The 22621-nt window shown below is 39.9% G+C and overlaps 1 protein-coding gene across 10 annotated transcripts in view; it reads right to left on the bottom strand.

Moving 5' to 3' along the window:
• Positions 1–22621, bottom strand: part of FHIT (fragile histidine triad diadenosine triphosphatase) — a 560843-nt gene that overhangs the window by 63983 nt on the left and 474239 nt on the right. For 8 of the 10 annotated variants that reach the window (XM_067003237.1, XM_048073721.2, XM_067003235.1 and 5 more), the window contains one exon: positions 21882–21950. The exons of 1 other annotated variant lie outside the window; for it this stretch is intronic. In XM_067003237.1, the coding sequence (XP_066859338.1) occupies positions 21882–21950 (69 nt within the window). Of the gene's footprint in view, positions 1–17273; positions 17501–21881; positions 21951–22621 lie in introns of those variants that run through there. One more of the 10 variants, XM_067003234.1, reaches the window with a different exon arrangement.

The raw sequence follows: 22621 nt of genomic DNA, 5'->3' as shown, positions 1-22621 counted from the left end.
CTAATCCCCGCTTCCAGTACTTTTACTACTGCCACAGACAAATTTTAAAGCTAACCTTTGGTGAAAGAGGTTGGATGCTAATTAGGTGCTTAAATGCAGAGGAATAATTTAGAATTAAAAAAAAAAAAAAAAGCCAGCATTATCCATTACTTTTACTTTATAATTAAAATAATTTGAATTTATTTACCAGAATATTTGCCATTTTTTAAAGCAGACTAACAGAGTGCACTGGAAAAATCCTATGTAAATATCTAGTAACAGAGAAGGAAAAGAAAGCTGCTTGATTTAGTGAAGCAAACTTTGCCTTTAGCCCAACCAGTGTGCTTTAATTCAGTTGCAAGTGTTATAAAGACAATGCATATCTAAACAGTGGTGATAAATTAGTGAAATTAATCCAAATAATAGGCAAATGTTAAGAGCAACATATCCAGAATGATTGCAAAGTTAGATTAATCTAAAATAAAACCCTGGAGTTATGTAACCAATTATGAAAATTGCATTTAGCAGTAAAAGAGCAATTAAAAACAAAAAAAGCCCTAACCCCAGCCATTATGTGCTGGGGACAGGGACAGGGCTCAGAGAGAACTTGGAGATGAGCTGGAAAAGCAATTGAACAGCAAGTTTGTCTGGTTTTACTATGTTATGGAATCAAAGTGCTCAGATATGGCCTCATAATACACAGATGAAAGGATCGTTTCTCCCCAGATGGGGCTCAGTAATCAGATATAGAAACAGCTATTTTTAATGAAGACCTGCAAAATCATCAAGGCTTAGATGTTGCTGGCTGGGATAAAGCAACGGGAGGCAGACGAAACAATTTGCTAATCTGCCTGGTGGCACAAAGTCAAGCCTGATCAACACATTTTTCATAGCAAATCACATTCCTTTGGTAGGGCTGGCCCAGGAAGGCAGCCACCCCAAGCAAGGGGGGAGCCTAGTGCCAAGTGGCACTCGTGCCCCTCAGCTGGGAGAGTCCAGGCTGCATCACACAACCGTATATGTTGAAAGACAGCAAGTACCTGCTGTATTTTTCAGTCCATCATCCTGACAAAATGCTCCCATCAATTTATGTTTTCTTTCCATGTCTCCAGTCCAGTCTATTTGCAATCTTTCCAACTGGGGGTATTCATTTGGTGTGCAGGCACACATCCCAGTAATGACAGCAAGAACGAACAACTCTCCCTTAACCCCTTATCTTCCATTACACACGCTACCTACCTTTTAAAGTCAACATGCTCTGCTATGCAAAGCCAGCACCAGTTTCTAAAATGAAGTGCTATATTTTGAAAAGTGAATATTTTGAAGATTGGTGGCAAAGAAGATGTACTTATCTTTGGAATATGCCAGAATGCTAACCCTAAAGAGGAAAGACACCAAAGAAATGAACACCAAATCCCTAATAAAATTCTTAGTGGAACAAACACCGTCTCAAGCAAGTCAAATCATTCAGTTTCTGATGGGACTAATTCATGTGTTTCCACACCAACCAAACACATGGCTGAATTGCTATCCAAACCAAGCCAAAGTTTTATATGAAAAGGTGTGTGGCATGCAGGTTCTCTGCAGTACATCCAGACGCAATCTGTGCTCTGGGCACCTGAGATTCACCATCATTTCCCACCTCTTGTAAAAAAAAATAAATAAAAACCCATAGATAACGACTCCTCAAGAAAGAAATGCTGTCAGATTTCTGGCAGAAGAGACATACATTATTCTTGGCAAAACAGAGTTAGGTTGGTCCTGCCAGAACAGAAGAGGAAGCACGAGATCCTGGCAAAGCAAAGATAGTAGTAGAACTCCTTTTCTGAAAACAAAAATTAATAAAACAAACCAAAAAGAACTTTACATAATTCTTGGCAATGAAAGTGTATTGTGTGGGTTTGATTTCCTGACAAGACAATCTGGCATTTGCAGACAAATAATACCACACAGATACGGGCAACCATTCAGCTCGCTCTACACAGAACTGCCATCCTGCCACAAAAGCAAAAAAGCACTCATAAAACCCACAGTATTTCCGCAAAGGCATTTTTGTTTCTTTGTGAATCCTGGCCAAGCTATATATCTCATGCCCACAATAAAGTAAGTCCACCTTTCCCATGAGAAGGTTTTCTTAGGAATGGAAAATGTTTGGACAAAAAATGCATTACATCCTAATTTCAGCAGTGTTGTGGCTGTAATTTTTCTGTAAAAAAGAAATGAAGAAACACAGCAAAGTTTCATAGAAATGTTAAGCACTACTAGCAAGAAGTCAATGTATGGACTTCTCAGCCACAGTAACCTCAAATCCATTAAAAAATAAAGTCATGGCTATTACAGATACAGGACGTTACCAAATATCCATTAGTAAAGGCCAGTGAACTGCTGTAAGTGGGTTGTCAAGCTTGCAATGAAGAAAACTCAATATTTATCTATAACCTTGTTTGAGTTCAGTGTTCTTCTCACTCACCTGTGCAACAGCCTGGTTTTCAAACACTCTGCTCAGGCTTTTTCTGCTTCAGATTAAAATCTCCCTGCTGATGTTGGATGCCAGAGAAAAAGCAAAAGCACACATAAACAATTTTTGATGATGGTTTACCTTACTGTTGGCAAGATGCACTGCTTTCACACATGATATTACTTCCTTGTCAGGTATCTAAGAATAAGGTTGAGGATGTGTGATGGACAAGAAATTACAGAAATCTAGCAGCTTACAGTTTTGTACTGAAATAATGCTTATTTTTCAATTCTTTGTACAACAAATAAATTAAAAGGGAGGTAATAGCATTTCTAGCATACTCACAATTAGGTAAAACCAGCCTTTACTATGAAATAGATACCGAATAGCCTGAGCAGAGAAGAAGCCCTGCCAGCCAGGGACCTCAGCAAACTGTGCCTGAGAGCTAAAGTCGAGGAACTGCATCTTGGCTCTTTTGACCTGTGCTGCCTTGATAGAGCCACCGTGGGTACTTGCCAAGTGCCCCCAGCTCACTCCTGTGTTTTGTACACAACTCCAAGGTGGGAGGGTGAGGAGAAATACCAGCACTACAGACACAAGTCTGACCCAAGAAACTGAGAGGCATTCAGCCAGATTTTTAGAACCGTCTTCAACCTAAGGAAAACTCTCTGTAGATGCACAGATGTTAGCAAGGAGCCTCCTTACTGGTTCTTGAGGTCTCTGAGATTTCAATCTCTGCTGCCCTGAGATGGATTGCAGAGATGGAGGACCTGCTCCAAACAGTCTCAAGACCAGCCCTGTGAGGACAAAATGCTTTTGATGTCAATCTGGGTTTAAATCTGCTTAGCTTTATAAATATCAAAACTGCTAGTCAATATAACTGCTACTTCTGATCATCACAGGATCAAGCCCTCTCTGCAGTTTGTTGCCAGGTTATCCAGCCCAATAGAAACAAGTTACCCACAGACATCAGAAGCCACAGACATTCACTAAATGACACTTTCTTTCAAGATGTGTGCAGTTGTTTTTTTTTTCCTGTTTGTTTTGTTTCATTTTATGGCAGCTAAATGAATTGCAACAGCAATGAAATTTTGTCATCTAAGCCTTTAATTACCTGAAAGCCTTCCTTCATGGAAATTTTTGGACAAATATGTTTATTCATTCCTTAAACACTCAAACAAATTGATCTGTGTTAAAAGTTAGATTCTTTTGAAGCAATATGTAAAATGTAAATGACTGAACAAAACTCCTAGAAGAGAGAGGGGTTGCAATTTGCCAGCACGCAGCACACAGTCTGATAACACACTCCTGCCAAGAATTAGCAAAACCCTGTCTGATAAAACAGGGTGCACAAGAGAGTCGAGTCAGTCCCAGAAAATTCCTCCATATCAATGACAGCAAAAGAGTTATCAACAGCCCAAGAGGAACAGTGGCATCACTCAGATGAAGAGGGAAGAGAGGTTTCACCTATGTCACGAGTACTTGCTGCAGAATTTTTAATTCAAGAGCCCAGTTTAATGCTAATCAAGCTTAATATATCTTCACACTGGTTTAAATAGGAATGGGACTGGACTCTACAGAGCCTACATGAGGACAGATGTCTTCAGCTCCCACTGCACCGAACAGAAGCTTGTGGTCTGCATTCCCACAATCAGGCACTAACCACCCCCATCTGCTATCTCAGTGAAAAGTGTTAACCACCTTCAGAGTTTAACATTAACTCCTGATACAGCCATAAATGAGATCCCAGCAATAATCTGCTTTGCCTTTCTTTCTTTTTTCTTTTTTTTTCTTTTTTTTTTCATCTTGCTCTAATTATTAAGGAGCAAAGCGCTGATGAACAACACTGATTGCATATTCTAAAAAATGTACCACCCTCCAGCTGCTCTGCTGGTGAATCCCCTGCTTGCTGCTTGTTGGGATTTACTCTCAGCCCATTGCATCTGAAACTAATTACTACAACACCATCCTCAACATTAATTCCCTCTCCTCTCTGGAATCAGAAGCAATATGGTACATTCAGAAGATAATTTTTCATCTCTCTTCCTAAAGGAAAGATCTCAGCTGTTTGATGAAGATAATGGTAATGAGTCACCAATTTCAGAAGGTGAAGCTTTCCGATGTCCCTTTATCAGAAACCACTGTCCAAAATTTCAGCTGGTGATTTAGGGAACTTTTTTTATATGAATGTCACCAAGACCTAGAGAAATCTGTCAGCTCTCTGTGTGATCTCAAAGATAAATTGCAGCAATATCTTGTCAACCAGCTCTCTTAAACTTACTTCACTGTCTATTCTCATTGCACCTGTTTCACTATTACTTTTTTCTCCTGCAAAATATTTTCCCCAACTTCCTTCCTTTGCTCTTTCCTGCAAATGAACTATTTTTCTCTGTTTTAACTGTCCCTTTGTTTTCGGTCAGAAGAAGCATTTTTTAAGTGACCAGAATTATCATGCAGTTTTATTTATGGTGTGACTATTAAAAGGAAAGATTGTGCGGTCAGGCCCCAATACATCAGTGAGATGTCGTACTGCAATTGGTTTCAGGAATGAGGGCCACCTCTTGTCACCTGCTGGAGTTCACTCCTGTCACCTCATCAGCCTGATTCCTACGTCTGTCTGGTCTCTGTGTTCTGGTGCAGATGCACCTCTGATGCACCTAAAACGTCCCCCCAGGTTAGAGGTCCTCAGCTCACACTTCAATGAGCAGCAAATGTGCTGCTGTCCACCAGCACAAGGGATACTCCCTTGGACCAGGCATCTCAAGTGGCTTTTTGAAAGGCAGAGCCTTTAGCCCCAGAGATATTATAGAAAACACGTACTCATATATTTTTGGCTATTGAACAGGATGCTAAAAATAAAAGGAAATGAAAATCAGTAATTCATTCAATTCAGCAAGCAGATGTAACTTGTGCCCTTCCATATAGACTTCCCTATGCTAAATATTAATCATAACAATTAGACCTTATAGTAGATGACATTGTGCTTTCTCAAATTGCTGCAGAGCATTAAGACACCGCTCGAGTTCTCTGGCGCCTGAACTATTGCATTGCTATGCATAACATTAGGAGAATTAACAATTCAAAGCTGTACTGTTATGACCAAAGTGACACAACTGAAGCAGTATTCAGTTTCTGTGTGCGTTCTATGAATACAATCTGAGCCTTTCCAATAATATGTTCAAAACATTTATATTCTGACAGTGCATTACAAAGAACGTTAGAAAAACAGCAAGAAGATAAAACCCAGCTGAGGATCAGATTTTCCTGGTCATTTAGGAGACAACGAGAATGAAAAGCTCTATCATTTCAATAAAACTCTAGTCCAAGCACTCTCAAGATCTACTCCTCTGCCATATATAGCCAGTATTTTTTTTTAATCTATCAGATTAAAATGAAGAACTGGGTGCTGCCTGGTTTGTTTGGCCCTGTTTTCTCCTTTCTTTTGATTGAAAGATTACATTTGGTATTTGTCATCTGTGCATACTAATATGTGAAATGGTGCAGGCAAGACATTTTCTTGAGAAAAGAAGAAAAGAGAAAAACTGAATGAAAGTAGCTTCTAGCTACTGAATTCATGTAGGTCCTAGAAGAAGGGCTTTTTCTCTTATTTTTACCCTGTTTTGGTGCTGACCCTAAGCTTGGACACGCATCCTCTGTCCAGGCTGATGTTGTGTCATAGAGACAGCTCTATTACTTTAGGAGCTACAACTGCCCCCTGTGTTGTCCACTCTTGCTTTGAGCACAGTTTTCATGGCCAAGCTTTGGAACGGGTGAGCTGCAAAGTCGACAGCTGAGCTGCGAGTGAGCTTCAGCTGAGGATTACAAGAAATTTGCAACATCATGTTTGCAGTATTTTGTACTCTGTTTTTTCCCAGAGATAATGCCTTCACTTTTACTTGCTAGATCTTTTGTGTTCCCCACTACAATCAAGGAGAGAAAATCTGCCTGTAAACCTTTTTGTTCTATATTATCATTTCATGTTGGTTTGGTGTGTTAATCAAAGTGTCAGTAATGGCTGCAGAGAGAACTCATTCAATCCTTCAAATGAAGAGAAATCTAAGCTTTCTAACACTGGCACATTTTCCAGCGGATAAGCTTTTTCACAAAGTAATTATTTCATTTTCTAGAAAGATTACTGATTACATCACACTGGGAAAAACTAAGAGAGGACCCTTTATCTTCCCCATGTTTCTGCAATTCTTGTACAAACTTATACTTGTTACTATGAAAAATGACAAATTTGCCATCTGATCAAAATGTTAACAAGGTAAGTGTCAGTGAGATGGATCACTGACTGTCACTGCAAGCCAGAACATGAGGATACATTGATATTTCTCAATATATTCACTGCTTCCCCAATGTTCGCTAACAACATTTCTACTGTGAGTGTAATAAATCACGCAGAAATAACAAGCTGCATAGGATCTCCAGGATATGATAGATTTGTCGTAATAGCGGTATCTGCAAGGTAGAAAACAATTGGTAATGATCTATAGAAAGACCTAATCAACTGTCATTTGCTATAATGTGGCAGATGAAGCAAAGATATGAAATCTATAACACTTCCTTAGCCACTACCCTCCCCCTACACATACACATGCATCAAGTGGGAAATAGTAAAAAGAATGAATGAGGTTTGGGGTCGCAGAAGTAGAAAAGAAAGTTAATAGCATGCCCTGGATGCAATCATTAAATTATACACTGCTGAACAAGGCAAGGGATAATCACAGAAGCTGCACAGTCCTGTAACAATGATAAAGGCTTCTGCCAAGCCCGTTCCTCCCCCTTTGCTTTATTTCTTTTTCATCGATTTCAGTGTTTTAAAAACTACTTACACTGAAGTGCAACCAAATGCTAATGAGGCTGGATAACCAATGGAAATGCTCACCCTCATTTTGCAGGGGATCTCAGAGGACTGAAGACAAGATGTTCCAAGGCTCTTTAGGTATTTTGTGCAGCTTCACAAATCAAAACCAAATGTTTTGAATTGGGCTGTGCCAGATCCCCAACTTGCTGCTGGGACTTTCATATTCCTTTGCCTTTGCCTTCTCCTACATGGGAGTCAAATACTCCAACTTCCAGCAGACTTCCAGAAAGACAAGAAGTTTTAGTTTGCTGAAGTACAAAAGTTTAACTTTCCATGGAGATAATGCACTGCCTAGGGTTAAAGCCTCAAGTCCTCCATTTTTAAATACTCATATACCTCTACTAATCATATTCTCCATTGCCACCTGCCTGCAACAACATCCCGGTCAAGAACTAACACTCATCTACTAAATCATAAGCTTCCCAGGTTGCAGAGACTGTTCAGTACAGATTATTCTTCCCTACCCACTTTAGGGATGCCTTTCTGGACAAGGAGGCAGTGCAGTGCATGCAATGAGAACCTTGGTCTTAAAATTTCAAAAAAACAAAAACAAAACAAAAAAGCCCCTAATTTTTATAAAGTATAAATAAATTATTATTATTATTATTATATATTTTTTTTTTTCCCAGAAGGATGGTGGAAGAGTAATGGCTGCTTTGCATTACTTTGCTTGCAAATCACATCTCGCTTAAGTGAATGCATTTTTGGGAACACAGGAATTGCCATGCTGCCTCAGCACAGCAGTGCTCTGCTCCAGCATCCTGTCTGGCAGCTGCTGCAGGGGAATGTGCAGAAAACCTCCTAGTGGGCAGTTACAGGAAAAAACTGTTCAGATCCAACATTTTCTCCCAGCCCCTCCATCAGTCAGTAAAAATTGGCTTGTCTTGAAACATGGAGGTTTACCTCTTCTCAAACATTTTTTCAAGCCCTTCCGGAGTTTGTAGCTTAGTGTTTTCCACATCAGAGAGTTTACGAAGAGCCGTATTTTCAAAAGCCCTCATCTTCTGGCATGGCACTAAAAAAAGCTGGACAGATTTTGGAAAGGGCTCAGCTCCTTGGTGAAAGGGAACTGCTGAGTTCTTTTGCATATCTATCCTTAAAGGGTCACAACAGGAACTGCTCTGTGCTCAGCAGTTTTGAAAATCTGTCCTCAGTGGGAGGTGCTAAATCTTTGGAAAGCTGGTGCTCAACACTTTTGATAATCTGGCCCAAAGTTAAGTATCAGGGGCCAAATTACGTGATTTAGAGACAGAAATTCCCTACTGACAGCAGTGCAGATTTCTGCTCTACATGAATAGCTCAATAGGATTCTGGAATAATAGAGCCATGAAAAGTGGATAATGCAACAAATAAACATCAAAGGGTAGGACTTTCCTTTTCAATCATGTTCCCTTGTGCTCTACATGAAAGGACTGAAATATCCTGAGATGAAAGAGGGAGAAGTAATGGTTAACTATACAGTCCTGCATTTCCTTCTACGATGAAAATACAAAGCATTTTTCAGGAACAGAGTATTCATGCAACATACAATTGGTAGTTTGCCTGATATACAAGACATCGGTGGTACTAGGACTAGCCTCCTCTTCATATGCACGTGTGTGCACCAAAGAGTGAAGAGCCTTATATTTCTTCAATTCTTTTCCACACTGGGAGCAAAGTTATCTCAGTCAAGCTCATCTTTATTTTTTCTTATGAACAAATGACGTCCATTTCTCTCCCTTGGATATTTTCAAGATTCAGCCACTTCTATCCACAATTCTGATCTAAATTTAGGTTTACATGCAATTATTTTATGATTGCTTGTGGCATATTAGAGAATTTCAGGGAAACTTACTGGTACTCAGATGATGGGCTCCATGGATTTTGACCCTCATGTAATTTCCCCAGATTCCCATGACAGCTTTGGCCCGCATGCTGCCATTATTAACACTTCTGTCCTTCACTTCTGCTGGAATATCCTTACCTGTGTATTTATAGAGGGTTAGACTTCAGCACAGAACTAAGGAGAGTACGGACGTGGTCAGCTGAATGGGAGTACATCAAGGTTTCTTGAGGTCTTTAGGTGTCTTCCAAAGCCCTTGACAAAAGATTGTTATTTACAGGTCCCTGTAACCCAGGCCTGATGCAGGGACGCACAAGTTTCCTGGGCCCATAGGAACAGGCTTCTCGTGCAAGCTGAAGATAGTGTATTAAGAGGACAGTGGGAAGAGATCAGCACTGTACCCTGGGGAGAAGAGTTGGCACTAGCATCGTTCATGGGACAAGATTATTTACCATGTGTTCATGCCAGCTTTCTGCTCCAGAAGTCATTTTTCTTGGTGAAACCGTGGACTAAGATGGGAGAGCCTGAGACATGGAAAATACCACACACTCCTTCCCCCAGAGGAGGGGAACAATGCAGAGGATGAACATTTTCATTTCACCAGAGGAAAACTGGTTATCAAGATGCAATTTGCTAATAAATGCTGTTCTATGTAATTAAAAGAAACCAACAACAAACAAAATGACTGTGGACCAGCAGGAAACAAGAAACTCTCCATGGAGAGTGTTAATTTAGAGAACACCCACCATGCAGCCCACCTTCCCTATTCTCCCTCTAGAAAGAGATCCATTTTATACATGGTGATTAGGGCACTGACGAAAAAAGTATTAACATGATTCACACGTAGAAAACAAGGTTATTAGGAGTAGGGATCATTTCAGCACATTGTTCTCCTTAATAAGCAGAGCAACGAGTAATTGAGTTTCAGGCAATCTCCAAGGTGGCGCTTTGTAGAGAAAGCAGAACTTGGCATGATGTCTACTTTTCCTTTAATTACATTGCCCTAATGAGCAACTTTCTTTACTCTCAGCAAATTTATTTCTTGAGAAGAAGCAACAGTAATAAATGAGTAAAAGGGATCACCAGGTAGTACCAGAGAAGAAATATCAGGAGCTTAAAATGACAAGAGGTTGCTAAAAGTGTTGGAAAAACACCAGATTGTTCTCAGCTTCATTGTTTACTGCACTTAACTGCAGAGTAAAGGATGCTAATCAATGGAGCATGCTACCTAACCTGGGAACTGCCCTTGTTCTACTGCTATTTCCCTTCTACACATGTTCATGAAAGCGACCCAGAAACACAAAGTGCTGATGCATCAATCCGAAGCTCCCCTGCTCGCATGCAGCAGAGGGCAATTCTGCTTCATGCCCTTGTGCAAACCATACGAAGAGACTACCACATGCCAATAACAGCGTACCGACTGTCAATACTGCTCAATGCAGTCTAATACGCAAGGATAAAGGGCTGGCTTTTCAGAAGTCTCTAAAGCATTTAGACTCTGACTCTTGTTGAAAGTCAATGACAGAGAGGGCCCTAGCTATCTTACAGCAAAGAATTTCCTGGATGCACCTTTCTGGAGTAAAAAGAAAAATAAAAAAAAAATGCTCCACACTTGTGCTCCTTCTAGTTTTTCCCTAAGTGTTTGCTAGGAGACAACACACCAGTGGAGGGAGACCCCCTAGACCTAGTAAAACCACTGTTATCTGCAGGTGAGTGAACATATCACCTGTTATTAAAATACTTGAGGTGTTCACCTTTGGAGAATTGCAATTGCTATTGCTTACAGACTTTGGTAGAATTAAGCCAGGGTATTTCCAAGTGATAATCTGACTTTTTTAATACCAACAATATTATTCTCCAGAAAAACACTGAAGCAAAGTTCCTGAGAAACATCTAAGGTTTCAATGTTGCTCAAAGCTGGGGAGCATATCCCAGTATATTTATTGACTTCTTTGGGTCACAGCTCCTACAAGGAAGCATGATCCTCGTACCCTGGAGTATTCCATGTAGCTGTAGAGATGTGATCAATCCACCTCTCTCCTTTTGGTTGTTCAGAGAGTTATGAATGTGTCTGCAGTCAATAGCAGATCTCACTCACTCACTCTAACTTCACAATCTCCCCTTACCTCTCTGCATCACACCTTTAAGTGCTACTACTTAATGCACTCACAGAGCTGGTAGGAAATTTAATTAACGTGTAAAAATACTCTGAGGTCTCCAAAAACAGGTACTTCAGATGTAAAAGTGTGAAATGAAATTATCTACAAATGGAAAATTTGAAAGTGCCTGTGGAAGCAGACACCTAAGACCTTAAGTGTTTATGCAGCTTTATGTATTGTTATTTCTTCAGTAAGACTGCCACAGAAATGGCAGGGGTATGGGAAGAAAGTATGTTAGCACTTAGACTCTACTCATAAGTGCATTAAGTGCAACTATTTTTCTGAGGAAAAAAAACACAGAAAGAGAGCAAAGTCCCTTCTCCTGGGAAGCTAATCTCAATTACTGTTCACAATCACACTTCAGCTGAAGAAAACCCTGCATAACTCCCATGCTGTATGTGATCTGGCAGTTGTGTGCATTTGCCACTTCAAAGACACTAATGTAATGACCAAGAATAGATTTTCTTCTTACAAAAAGAAAGCAAAAAGTGATCCTTAAAGAAAAAAGTATCTAAAAATAGACCTTCCATTAAGGACTATTTATGGCTATACGTTCCCTCTTCCACAGAGATTGCAATCCCTAGAAGCAGGTTACCAACAGACAGAAGTAATTTACATTGGTAAAAATGGGGATACAAATGTTTGGTAGGATTTGCTTTTATGTTACTACAAACATATGACCAACTGCTGCAATTAAATGTAGGAAGCAGTTCTTAGCCAGCCCAGTTGCACGATGCTGCAACCCTCCAGGGAATGTGAGACAAAGACTGCCTTATTTCCCTGCTTTCCCTCGTTGTTGGAATACCTGTGCTTGGATGGCTGTAATTAGGTTGCAACTCAGCCAAGTGGGAGCATTTTCTTGCAGCAATAAATGCAGTTTCTTGATGTGGGCACCAATAAACACTTCCTCCATTTTGCAGAGTGCAAAAGCTGAAATTTGGGAACAATGCTGCACTGCGCTCCTGGAAACATATTGAATGGCTCCCTGCAACATGGAGAGGCATTTTCATACAAACAAAGTCATTAGCACACAAGGCAGTAGTCAGAAAGGTGAAAGTTTTCAATACAAGGCAAATAGCAACAAATCTGTTTTTGAAAACAAATCATATACTTCCTGTAATTAATTAAATTTTGGAGATATTTCCTTTTTGACCCCAAGTTAACACTGCTAGTTCTTCTCTTCTTTTGAACATCCTGTATGTTTTAAAATGCACGCTTCATTCCAGACAGAATTAGCAGTTCTGAAGATTTTGCAGTAATATGGCTACTCGAAAGCTCCCGGCAATGAGCCATCACCCCAGTGGGGGAGTTGAAGCTCTTGACTCCCACCCTGCAGGGTGTCTTGGGGTTCAGAGCAGGGAAGTGTGGTCGCTGGTGTGAGAAGGAGCCACCAACTTTGCTCTTGGCACCGATGAAGGCCACCTGCCCCTGCAGTGCCATGTAACCTGGGTGCAGGGTTATAAACACCGTTTAATAAATTTGAGGGCCGGAGAACAGTAGGAGAGAGGGGAGCAGATTCTCACATCATCAGGAGGGAAATAGACTTTTAAAAAGCCAGTTGTGTCTGTGCACAACAATGAAGCTTTATGTCTATACAAACTGACAAGTCAAATTGTACTCCTGGGCCCAATTCTCAACAGCAGTGCCATTTGATGGTGATAGCTCACCTCCTGCCTCTGCAGCCTTAATGGCTCTGTCTGCCAGGAAGGGCAGGCAGGATGATTAAAATAAGCATTAACAGAATGGTTTGGTGATTAGCTTCTCTCTCTCTCTCTCTCTCTTTCACTTTTTTATTTTTATTTTTTGATCTGCCAAAGATTGGTAAAGCCTTTTGTTCATTAGCAGTGTACTTAACTAGTGCACATTTAAAGTATTCATTTTCTTAAGAACAAGGATTAAAGCAATTAAGGAAAGCCACTGCAAAACCTAGCACTCAAGTCAATCCGTAACGTGTAAAAGAAACAATAGTGCTTAATATATTTAAACAAAACCAAATTATATATAATTATCCTGACACTCTGTCAAACTACATTTTCACTCTAGTGCAATGATTAGTTAAAATCTCCTTTCTGAAACTGAAATGAACATTTTCTTTCTCAGTATGGAAAAAGCTCTGCAATCTCTCTAGACTTCCCTCATGGCAAAAGCATCACAACAAAACCTAACATCCACTCTCACTGTGTACTCCTTTTGCCATCCGCCTTCTTCCTCCTATTTCAATGGCATAATCCATCGCTGGGTCTACCCAAAGGAGACCTGAGCCCTTGCCATCCCAGCAACTGCCCCACATACTTGCATTATCAGGGCCTAAAAGCGCAGAAAATAATTTTGAGCAAATGCTTCTAGAAAAGCAAGCCATATTCCTGCAATATTTTGCCCAAGATAATTTTGTACCTCTGCCTTTTAGGCATTTTAAGCCTTTCCTGACATATGGCAATAATGGTATAGAACACGGCCTGAGCTATCTTTGGCAATGAATTTTTTAACTAGTGTTTTAAATGCATGAAACTGAGATTTGCCTACGATAAACTCTGTAGCATTTTTGCCAGACCACAAGCTGTAATGTAAAGTGTTGTCTTCTACAAAAAGAGGTGAGGTGTTAACTGTGAAACCGCAGTGAGCTGGTAACAGAAAGGTGTTAACTTTGGAGCCTGAAGGATGGCAGTTTATATTTCAATGCTGTTAACTGTTTCACTGATGATTATTGTAGCAGAAATATCGCGCAAAGGCACGACACAATCAGATCTTGCTTAGGCAATTTAGCTATTGAAATCCCATACATTTTGGTGCAAAAGAGAAGGCCCAGGAGTGTTAGAAGGGACCAAAACAAATACTGCATGTGTTTCTGAGCCCTTCACTCTTTCCACATCTACAAACACAAGTCCGCGTGTGTGTGTATATATATATACACATATATATATACACACAAACATATAAGCACGTGTATTAATACCTGTTTATTAAAAAAAGTATTTTTCTTCAGACTTTATAGTTTTCACTTTCATTTTAATAAACCTTTTTTTTTTTTTTTTTTTTAAATAATCTAAAAGTGCCTAAATAAGAAGTTTGGGGAATTTTGTTTCAACTCACACTGTCAGCATGTCATTTTGGTTTTGGAAACAAAAAACATTCAATTCTCTGTTTGTTGTTTTAGGACTGTTGGCAGTATTTCCTAGCTCCCTTTCAGTTCAGCTTCCTTCTACACCTTTATTCCCCCAGAAGAAAAAAAAAAAAAGGAAAACAGTGGGCAAATACATAAAGGAAAAAGAAAGCATGCTTTTTTTTTTTTTTTCCTTCTTCTTTTTCCCCACAAAACAAATGAAAACAGAACACAGGCACATATCTGGAAAGCTTATTTCTCATATCTATGCATTTTTCACTTTTTTGACTCATAAGATAAATTAACTTGACCTTGCAGATATTGGTAAACTCATCCCATCAGACTTTTATTTACTTCCCAACCAAGGAAGAACACTTGGCTCCATTAATATACCTCCACCTTCATTTAGAAAAATCACATTTAGAAAGTGAGGGATAGCATCACATACATATCACTGAATCTACTGATTCAATGCTGGGCAAGCCAATGACACTGCCGGCAACAACCAGCTCAGATGGCATCTCCTATGGGTTGGTCACTTCCCAGGTACTTGGTGCTTGAACCTCCACTAGACAAAGCCGATCCCTCAAAACAGTGATCTGCATTTGCAAGGGAGCAGATAAAGAAACTGCCCCCAGCTACAGGGTCCAAACAGATCGTTTCTGTGGAGGGTCACATCCTAAAACCATAGCAGCTTTACGTACCTGCATGGGGGTCAGAAGGTTGGATCACTGTGAGCTACTGGCCATAACAGAGCCAATCCTACCACTGGAAGGTGTTCTGATGATCTTTAAGGTCCTGTCCAACCCAAACCATTCTATGATTCTGTGATTCTATGGCTGGGAAGGGACTCTCCAAATTTTACTCTTGGCAGAACAAACTGCAAAGGTAATCTGATGTACAGTGTCCTGCATTTCTTTGTGATTAGGTTTGGGGATTACCAACTGGCTGCTCTCATACCTCAACCCTTAAACAGAATGTAAGGGAGTATTTTATTCTAAGTTTATGGCAACTTTTCAGTACAGAGAAGAAAAATCTCTTTTTGGAAACCACCAACTCCCTGATAGTTCTGTTTACTTTCCATCTCATCAATTCCAAAAAGACGAGTATCTAGGATACTAATGGGGCATGTTCTCCCCACCAGCAAGAATTCAGCTTACATTGTGCATCAGAGGATAAGCAGAGGTCTAGAGACAGTTTTACCTCAGGGACTGGGAATACACAAGAAGCACCTGAGCAGCTAAGCAAGTCCAAGCGCTGACATAGCAAATGGGCCTGAGACACCATGTTCACTTTAATTCCCTTATCAACAACTTGTCTTTGGTTGGAGCCTCTTTGTCACTAAGTCACTTGCCAACGAAGGACACAAAAGAGCAAATGTTTCATGAGCTAAACACAGTAAATATCCTACAGTAGGAGCCAAAAGCCCTTTTGTAATTGTCGCAATAATTTGTCTGTGCTATATTTTAGACTAAATGCTGGTGATTTCTGGAAGCTGGTATTTTTTACCTGTGAGGAAAATGCTTGTAGGAACCTTGAGGCAGGAAAGGGTAAGAACCAGCAAGAGCAGTGATGGAATGCAGAGAGACAGCTAGGCTACAGGGCAATGAGACTACACAACGATATGTGTAATGCCAAATGTACATTACCTTCCAGACAAAGTCTAGGTGTAAAGGGCATTGATATGATCATGAGGAATGGCTGCCCTTAACGGGAACTCTTCAAACCACTTCTGATTTGTTCCTATAGCTGGGCTGATCCCATTTCTCTAGATCCAAAGGAAGATATAGAGAACGAAATGGTTCTTAATCAGATCTGATTATGATATCTTCCTATCTTAAGATGAGTGCAGCAATGTACACAGTCTACAGGAAGATCTCAGAGATTTCAGATATCAAATTAAGAAATGCTTTGCAGGGTTAGAAGAGGTAGAAAATACCACAAACAATGGGGTTTCCATCTAGAGAGATATACATGATGGTAGGATGTCTCCCAGTATTCTTGTTACATCCTGCTGGTAGATTTGTCATTTTTGCCTTACGTAGCTTGGGTGCATGCAGGGAGTACCAGCAGTTTCCAGGGGATTTCAAATTTTAATCATATAAAATATCATGGTCCACAAAACAAATCATCTTGTTTGACTCAAAAAGAAATTCATTTGTTGGAAAAAAAAAATGTTTCAGGTCAACTCAAGATGACTTTTTGTCAGTTTATTTGCCAAAAGTCCAAAACATAATTATTTGTACAGTTCTAGCTTCTACTGCAATACTTGCAGCAGGAAATATTCATGTACAGTTAGTCTGACTTGCCCGGCTGGAGTCACTATAATATCACAAGACACACGAAACAACTGGGAAATGCTTATGCTCCTTGGCTACTAGAAACCTCCTCTGATGCTTCATCAGTCAGAAAAAACAACATTGGCAAGACCAGGATAAAATCCACAGCCTACTAAGATGAATTTATTTGCTGCTGCATCAGAAGAAGATAGGGAAATAGACTTGTACCTGGGGAAAACATTTTTTGTTGTTTTATTTTTCTTCTATAAATCCAATTTAGATTCTGTGTTGCTTCCTTCCCTTTCCATGGGTTTACCCATGCAGGGTTCAAAGGAAGCAGAGTCTGGCCCCAAGGGAGTTCAGATGCAGCAGACTGATCTACCAGCAGGCTACAATATGTTCCCAGAAGGTGCAATATAATTCTGAGGCCAAGGAACAGCCTATTAGCTCTGCATGCTATTAATTTTCATGAACAGTTCAATCCAATGCTCACAGAAGCTGTTGGGCATCTTTCCATTTTGTCTAGCAGGACGTGGATTAAGGCTTATTTATCTTTTCATTATATACCTTATCTTTAAGGAGGAAGCAGCCCAAACAGTTTAGTGCAGCTGTGCACGTTTCAAGCCCTCTACCAGGCTCTGTGCCCGGCAGTATGCAAGACGCTGTCTGCAGGTCAGGGTGAAGGCATGTCACAGTCAAAGCCACTCACGGAGAATTAAACTTCAGGCTTGTTTGACTAAACTTCTAAATTCACCACTGTTCCCCAGTTTTGTCAGTGTGAAAAAGCAGCCCAGCAGGCTCTTGAGTCACGTGCCAAAATGCCTCCTCCATCCTCCCTGGAATTGGAAACGATTACTAATAGGTATTCTTGCTGAAATGATTTAACATAATGTGCTGAATGAGATCACTAAGTCAAAATATCTTTCCCTAAGTGATTCTCTTACTGTGTGCCTGAATGCTAGAGGGGAAGGAGGACAGCATGAACTGAGGTCTTTTGCTGGCTTCTGCACTTTACAAAATCTCTAAGTTACTGAAGAATTCACACTAGGAAGTTTCACCCAGACTCATTACAAGAGGTCCACGAGGCAGGTCTGGCAGGTAGTGAGGGGATGGAGACATGAGAATTTGGGTCAGCCTCTCTTATTCACACTTTCCCTCTCTAGAGTATTTTTAATGCTCTCCAGCCTAGGTTGGGAACTGAAAATGGGTGAGGAGCTCAGGTGGGCATGAAAGCAAAGCTGCTGTGAAGATGGCACTCTTTGCCCTGGACAAAACGTACGTCACTGCTGTAACTGCATGCATTACAACAGGCTGCAACCACCAACTGAAACACAGGATTTGGGGAGAAATGAGGCTTGGCACCACAAAACGCAGTACTGCAAGCCAGGGGTGCTCCTGTTTTTATTGACTAGTCGGGCTGCCCTCACCCCTCCAAGTATGTCAGCCTCCAAATTCACTTACTGGGGTCAGTACTCATAACAGCCGCATTACAGACTTTTGATTCAGCCTTCCTTTCTAAGAAATCCCCGCACTCTCTGGCCCAGTACGGCTATTACCTACCAACCTAAAGGATGATAAATGTTATTTATATTGCGGTAATGGCTAACCACTCAGTGGAGACCTGGGACAGGCTGTGCTATGGACTTTTTCAAACACACACTGAATGAGGACTGCCCACAGATGGCTGAGTGTATGAAACTGCTGAGACATTTCAGGATAATGTTCTTGGATGCCTTGGACACGATGACCTCCAACAACTCTGCAGCGCTTGTGCTGACTGCAACAACACAGGTGCTGTCCTACAGTAAAGACATTCATTAACACCACACTTACCAGTTACTGTGACGTGCCCTTACAATAGCAAAAAAATCATTTACTTCAACGCATGTAACTGCTTGATGGGAAGGCCTTTAAATTCCTTGATTAATAACTTCCAAAAAAAATATCTATTCCATACCAAACAGAAAGAGAGAAATAAGAGGTACATTTCCTAATATTTAGCTGCTATAGTTTTGTTGTCCAAGAAATAAAGTGAATCAATAAATAAGATATAGAAGAGAAAAGTGATCCAGCAAGACTAAAATATGAAGAACCTGATCCTATAAAAAACCTGCAAGACCAATTTAACTCTGACTTGTGCATACTTGCAGGATTAGGCTTCAAATAATTGCAGAAAAATGTAAGAACTGAAAAACTATGCCTTTAGCTTTTCACTGTGCTGAGCCCTGAGGGTGGATAGCTAACACTCCATGGGAAACAGCCTCTCAAGAAATACCCCTGCAAAGATGCAAATGAAATATATCTTCATATCACTATTAATCACTCTTTCTATATCTTAGAAAAATCATTCAGTGACTTTTTTCATATGCACCGAGGTAAAGAAAGCTAAAAGATTAAGTGACATATTCCAAGAATTGTCTCAGAGAAGGTGCTGTGGAATAGGTGTCAGCCCCTCTTTCATTTCTTTTACAATTAATGTTCCAGTATTGAAGTTCTAAAAATATACCCAGAAACTAGCTGGCATTAGTGTCCATCAGCAACCTTATTAAAAACCAAGTGCTAAAGGTATACCTTACCTTTAAGAATACCCTTTTCACTTAAAAGCGGCTCTAGATGAGGCTATCTCAGAGCTTCATAGCCAAAAGCCTGAAGACACCAGAGCCCAGTGAACAGACTTTACTAAGCATGGATCAACCTGCTAGTTTTTTTCTGTCTTTTCAATCAGAAGGGTGGTCAGTCCCAAACCAAATGGGAGAAATAAAGCACACAGGAAGAGGCTGTGAATACTTTCCAGCTGTCTCATCTCTAGAAGTCTCCTAAGAGGACTGATGTCTCAACATCTGGGTGTTCTCCTTCCTGTCAAACACTCACTGAGCAATGGGATTTGTCAACAATCTGCTGAGCATATACAGATGACAACTGTGGAGTTTGGAGAGCTCAACGGCATTTACAGATAGGTAGGATTTTGAGATATATGTGTTGAATCAGGGATGAGACCCAGAATCTGCAAAAATTATACCCAGTAGCTGTACAGTTTTTACCTGCAGTTATTAAATCAGGCACCACAATATGCAAAAAGTAGCCCGGATGTGCTTTACAATTACAAAAATTGTTTCAGGGAGGCTGATCAGCCTGTTTCACACACTACAAGGAAAAGGCTATTAGGATGATACTGGAAGGAGGCCTGCTGACTAAAGTACAACTCTGCCTATCACTCAACTATATGGAAATAAAGCTTCACTTATAAACAGGTTATGGATTGCCCTAAGCACAAATTTCATGGACAATGGATTTGTAGCTCTCTCCAGCACCTACACCTCACCTAATAGTACTCTATCCCCTGTAGATTTTCAGACTGTTGCTTCACCATGATCAACAGATCTTCCTAAGTCTTTTAAAAAATCTTTTTGACAAAGGGATAAGTCTAGTTGGTACAACACAAAGATGCATGATATCAAAAGATTTTTGCTTTACTGAAATAAGCTCCAAACAATTTCTCAAATCAGCTGTATTTTCAACAGTTTGCCCCCCCCCCTTTTTTTAAAAGTATATATTTATCCACTTTCCTCCTGATAGCATACTGCTTAAGCCCCTCTGCCCCACAGTCCAGAAAGTGCTAGAACGTGGCACCAAACTTTTTATAACATCAGATGTTGTAGGTTTTTTCCCTGGCAATTTGATTGTACAATGAAATCTTTGGTAAGCTACAGTCTGTATAAAGACTTATGTTTGCTCTTTGGTATTCAAGAATGACTGTTTAGACTCTGAGGCTGTACGTTCTTCCACTAAAAGACATATTATCACATCAGTGTCTAAATATTTTTGTTTCCTATGTCTGCTATAAGCAACACCTACAATTGCTATAACTGAAAATGACAAGATAAAAATAATTTTCACCAATTTGTTGTGCCTTTTGCATTTAACACTAAAAGTAAAGTCTATTTCATTAACAGAGTTTTGCTTTTTTGTATTTACATATAACAAGAGAGAAATAAGCGTGCTAAAAAAAAGTAAATGGCATTGTAAATATGACAAAAATGGAAACAGAGTTTGTGGGTTGGTACAGCGCTGAAAACCACTTAACACATTTGAAGAGAAAAAATGGTAACTTCCAAGTTGCCTCACTTTACTGCTTTTAAGTACAGCAGTATATAAGATGGCCGTCATGTATTTCATTTGATGTCCTTGCTCAATGGTCTCATTATAAGGTTATATCTTTGTGAGACGAGTTCTCAGTCTCTACTTCTCATGTTCACAACTTCTGAATTAAGTCATTAGAAAACTTTAAAATATGCTATCATTTCTTGAGAGTGGGGAGTTGTCATCATGTATATATCACAAAGGAAAAAATACAAAAGCATAAAACATCATGAATTTTTCTTCAAGCAGATAGTATTGCAGTAGCGCTGAACAAGTTTGTATTAATTACTTTCAGAAAGAAAAGGAGATGTCATATTTGAGATAGAGGATCCTACCAAACCCACTAAGAACAATCCGTAAATCTAACAATAGTGAGAATTTTTTTGTTAACTCATTGTGACAGCTGTCAAGCTGGGGAAAACTTTTTGTTAATGCCAATACAATTGTTCATTTAAACCAGAGCCAGTAATTCAGTCACATTGGAACAGCTTATGTCCCCAGCTCTGCAGTATAATCTGCACACATGCATATATTACATCTATATAGTTGCTCTTTAATTTTTATCTTTGGGGCTACAAAGTCATTTGCCCAGAGCCTGAGCAGAGTTATGCAGAAAGCAAGCCAGAAGGCAATTTGTGATGAAGTTGTACTGAGCCTCCTGTGTTTTCCGTGCTGGGAGGGAGAGGTTTGTCACCCCAGCCTGGCAGCTCTCTGCCTTGCAGGCTAACTGTATGGTTTGGTGAGTGGGTATCCCTCACTCACCCTTTTCCACAGCACCCACAAAATAAGAGAGCACAGCTCTTGGTAGAGATGCCACCTCACGCTGTGCGTGGTAACAAACAGAAGTACCAAAAATGTTGACTGCATCCTCCACTGAGACCCTGTGCAACCACAACTTGACCCAGAGCTTACAAGGAAATCTCAGTACAGGTCTTGGTGCTTATCACAGGCTTTTTGCAACCAATAAAAATGCAGAGAACTCATTAAATAATTCCACTCAAGGCAGGTCCTATATCATCAAGGTGATTTTCTAACTGTGAAAACAACTCTGAACAAGAAACGGAGTGCAGCCCCTACCTCCTCGTAAACATCGTCATTCCTGCTGAAGTCTCCTACCCTCCTTGGAAGGACATGGACGTGGACATGCTGGAAATATGAAAGCAAATAACAGTGATTATCAAGATCATGCCATTCTTTTCTGGATTGTCAGCATTATTCTCCACACATACAAGTAACCAATGCATGGGCTTGGAAAGTGAGGGGCAATCTATTTTGTCACAAATGCTGATGAGATATGGGGAAAAGGAACAAAAATAAGAAGGAAGTCATTATGACATGTCATTTTGATGTTCTATTATTACTATTTTTTCCTGTTAAGAGATTATGACAGTCTCTTCATGCCATATAGGAAGGACAATTCAAGATTCTTATGCCTCAAAATCTACTAAGAATTTTTAAAAGAATGCCTGAGAAATCAATCAAACACTCATCTATCTGCTTTTTTGCAGTGAGCTCAGCTACAAAACTGCAAACATTCTTTGATCACACGTATATACACAAAATACACAGGATTTAGACAGCTTGCACCTGATTCAATTTGATGAGATGGAAATCAGTTGAAATTCAGGCACCTTGCTAAAACATGCTTAAAACATGGCTCAAGTCTATAATGAAAATTAAAAATAAAAAAAAAGATTTTCTTACGCTAATTGTAAGAAAATTCAAATACACCTACATCATGTTAGCTTTGATCCATAAAAGCATTTGCTCAGTGAATAAAATGAAATCACAAGGATGTTTCAGTTAGTGAAATATTC

Source organism: Anser cygnoides, chromosome 10 (genome assembly GCF_040182565.1).
Source record: "Anser cygnoides isolate HZ-2024a breed goose chromosome 10, Taihu_goose_T2T_genome, whole genome shotgun sequence".
Taxonomy (NCBI): Eukaryota; Metazoa; Chordata; class Aves; order Anseriformes; family Anatidae; genus Anser; species Anser cygnoides.
The sequence above is the reverse complement of the archived record's forward strand: the minus strand, read 5'-3'. Positions and strand labels throughout refer to the sequence as shown.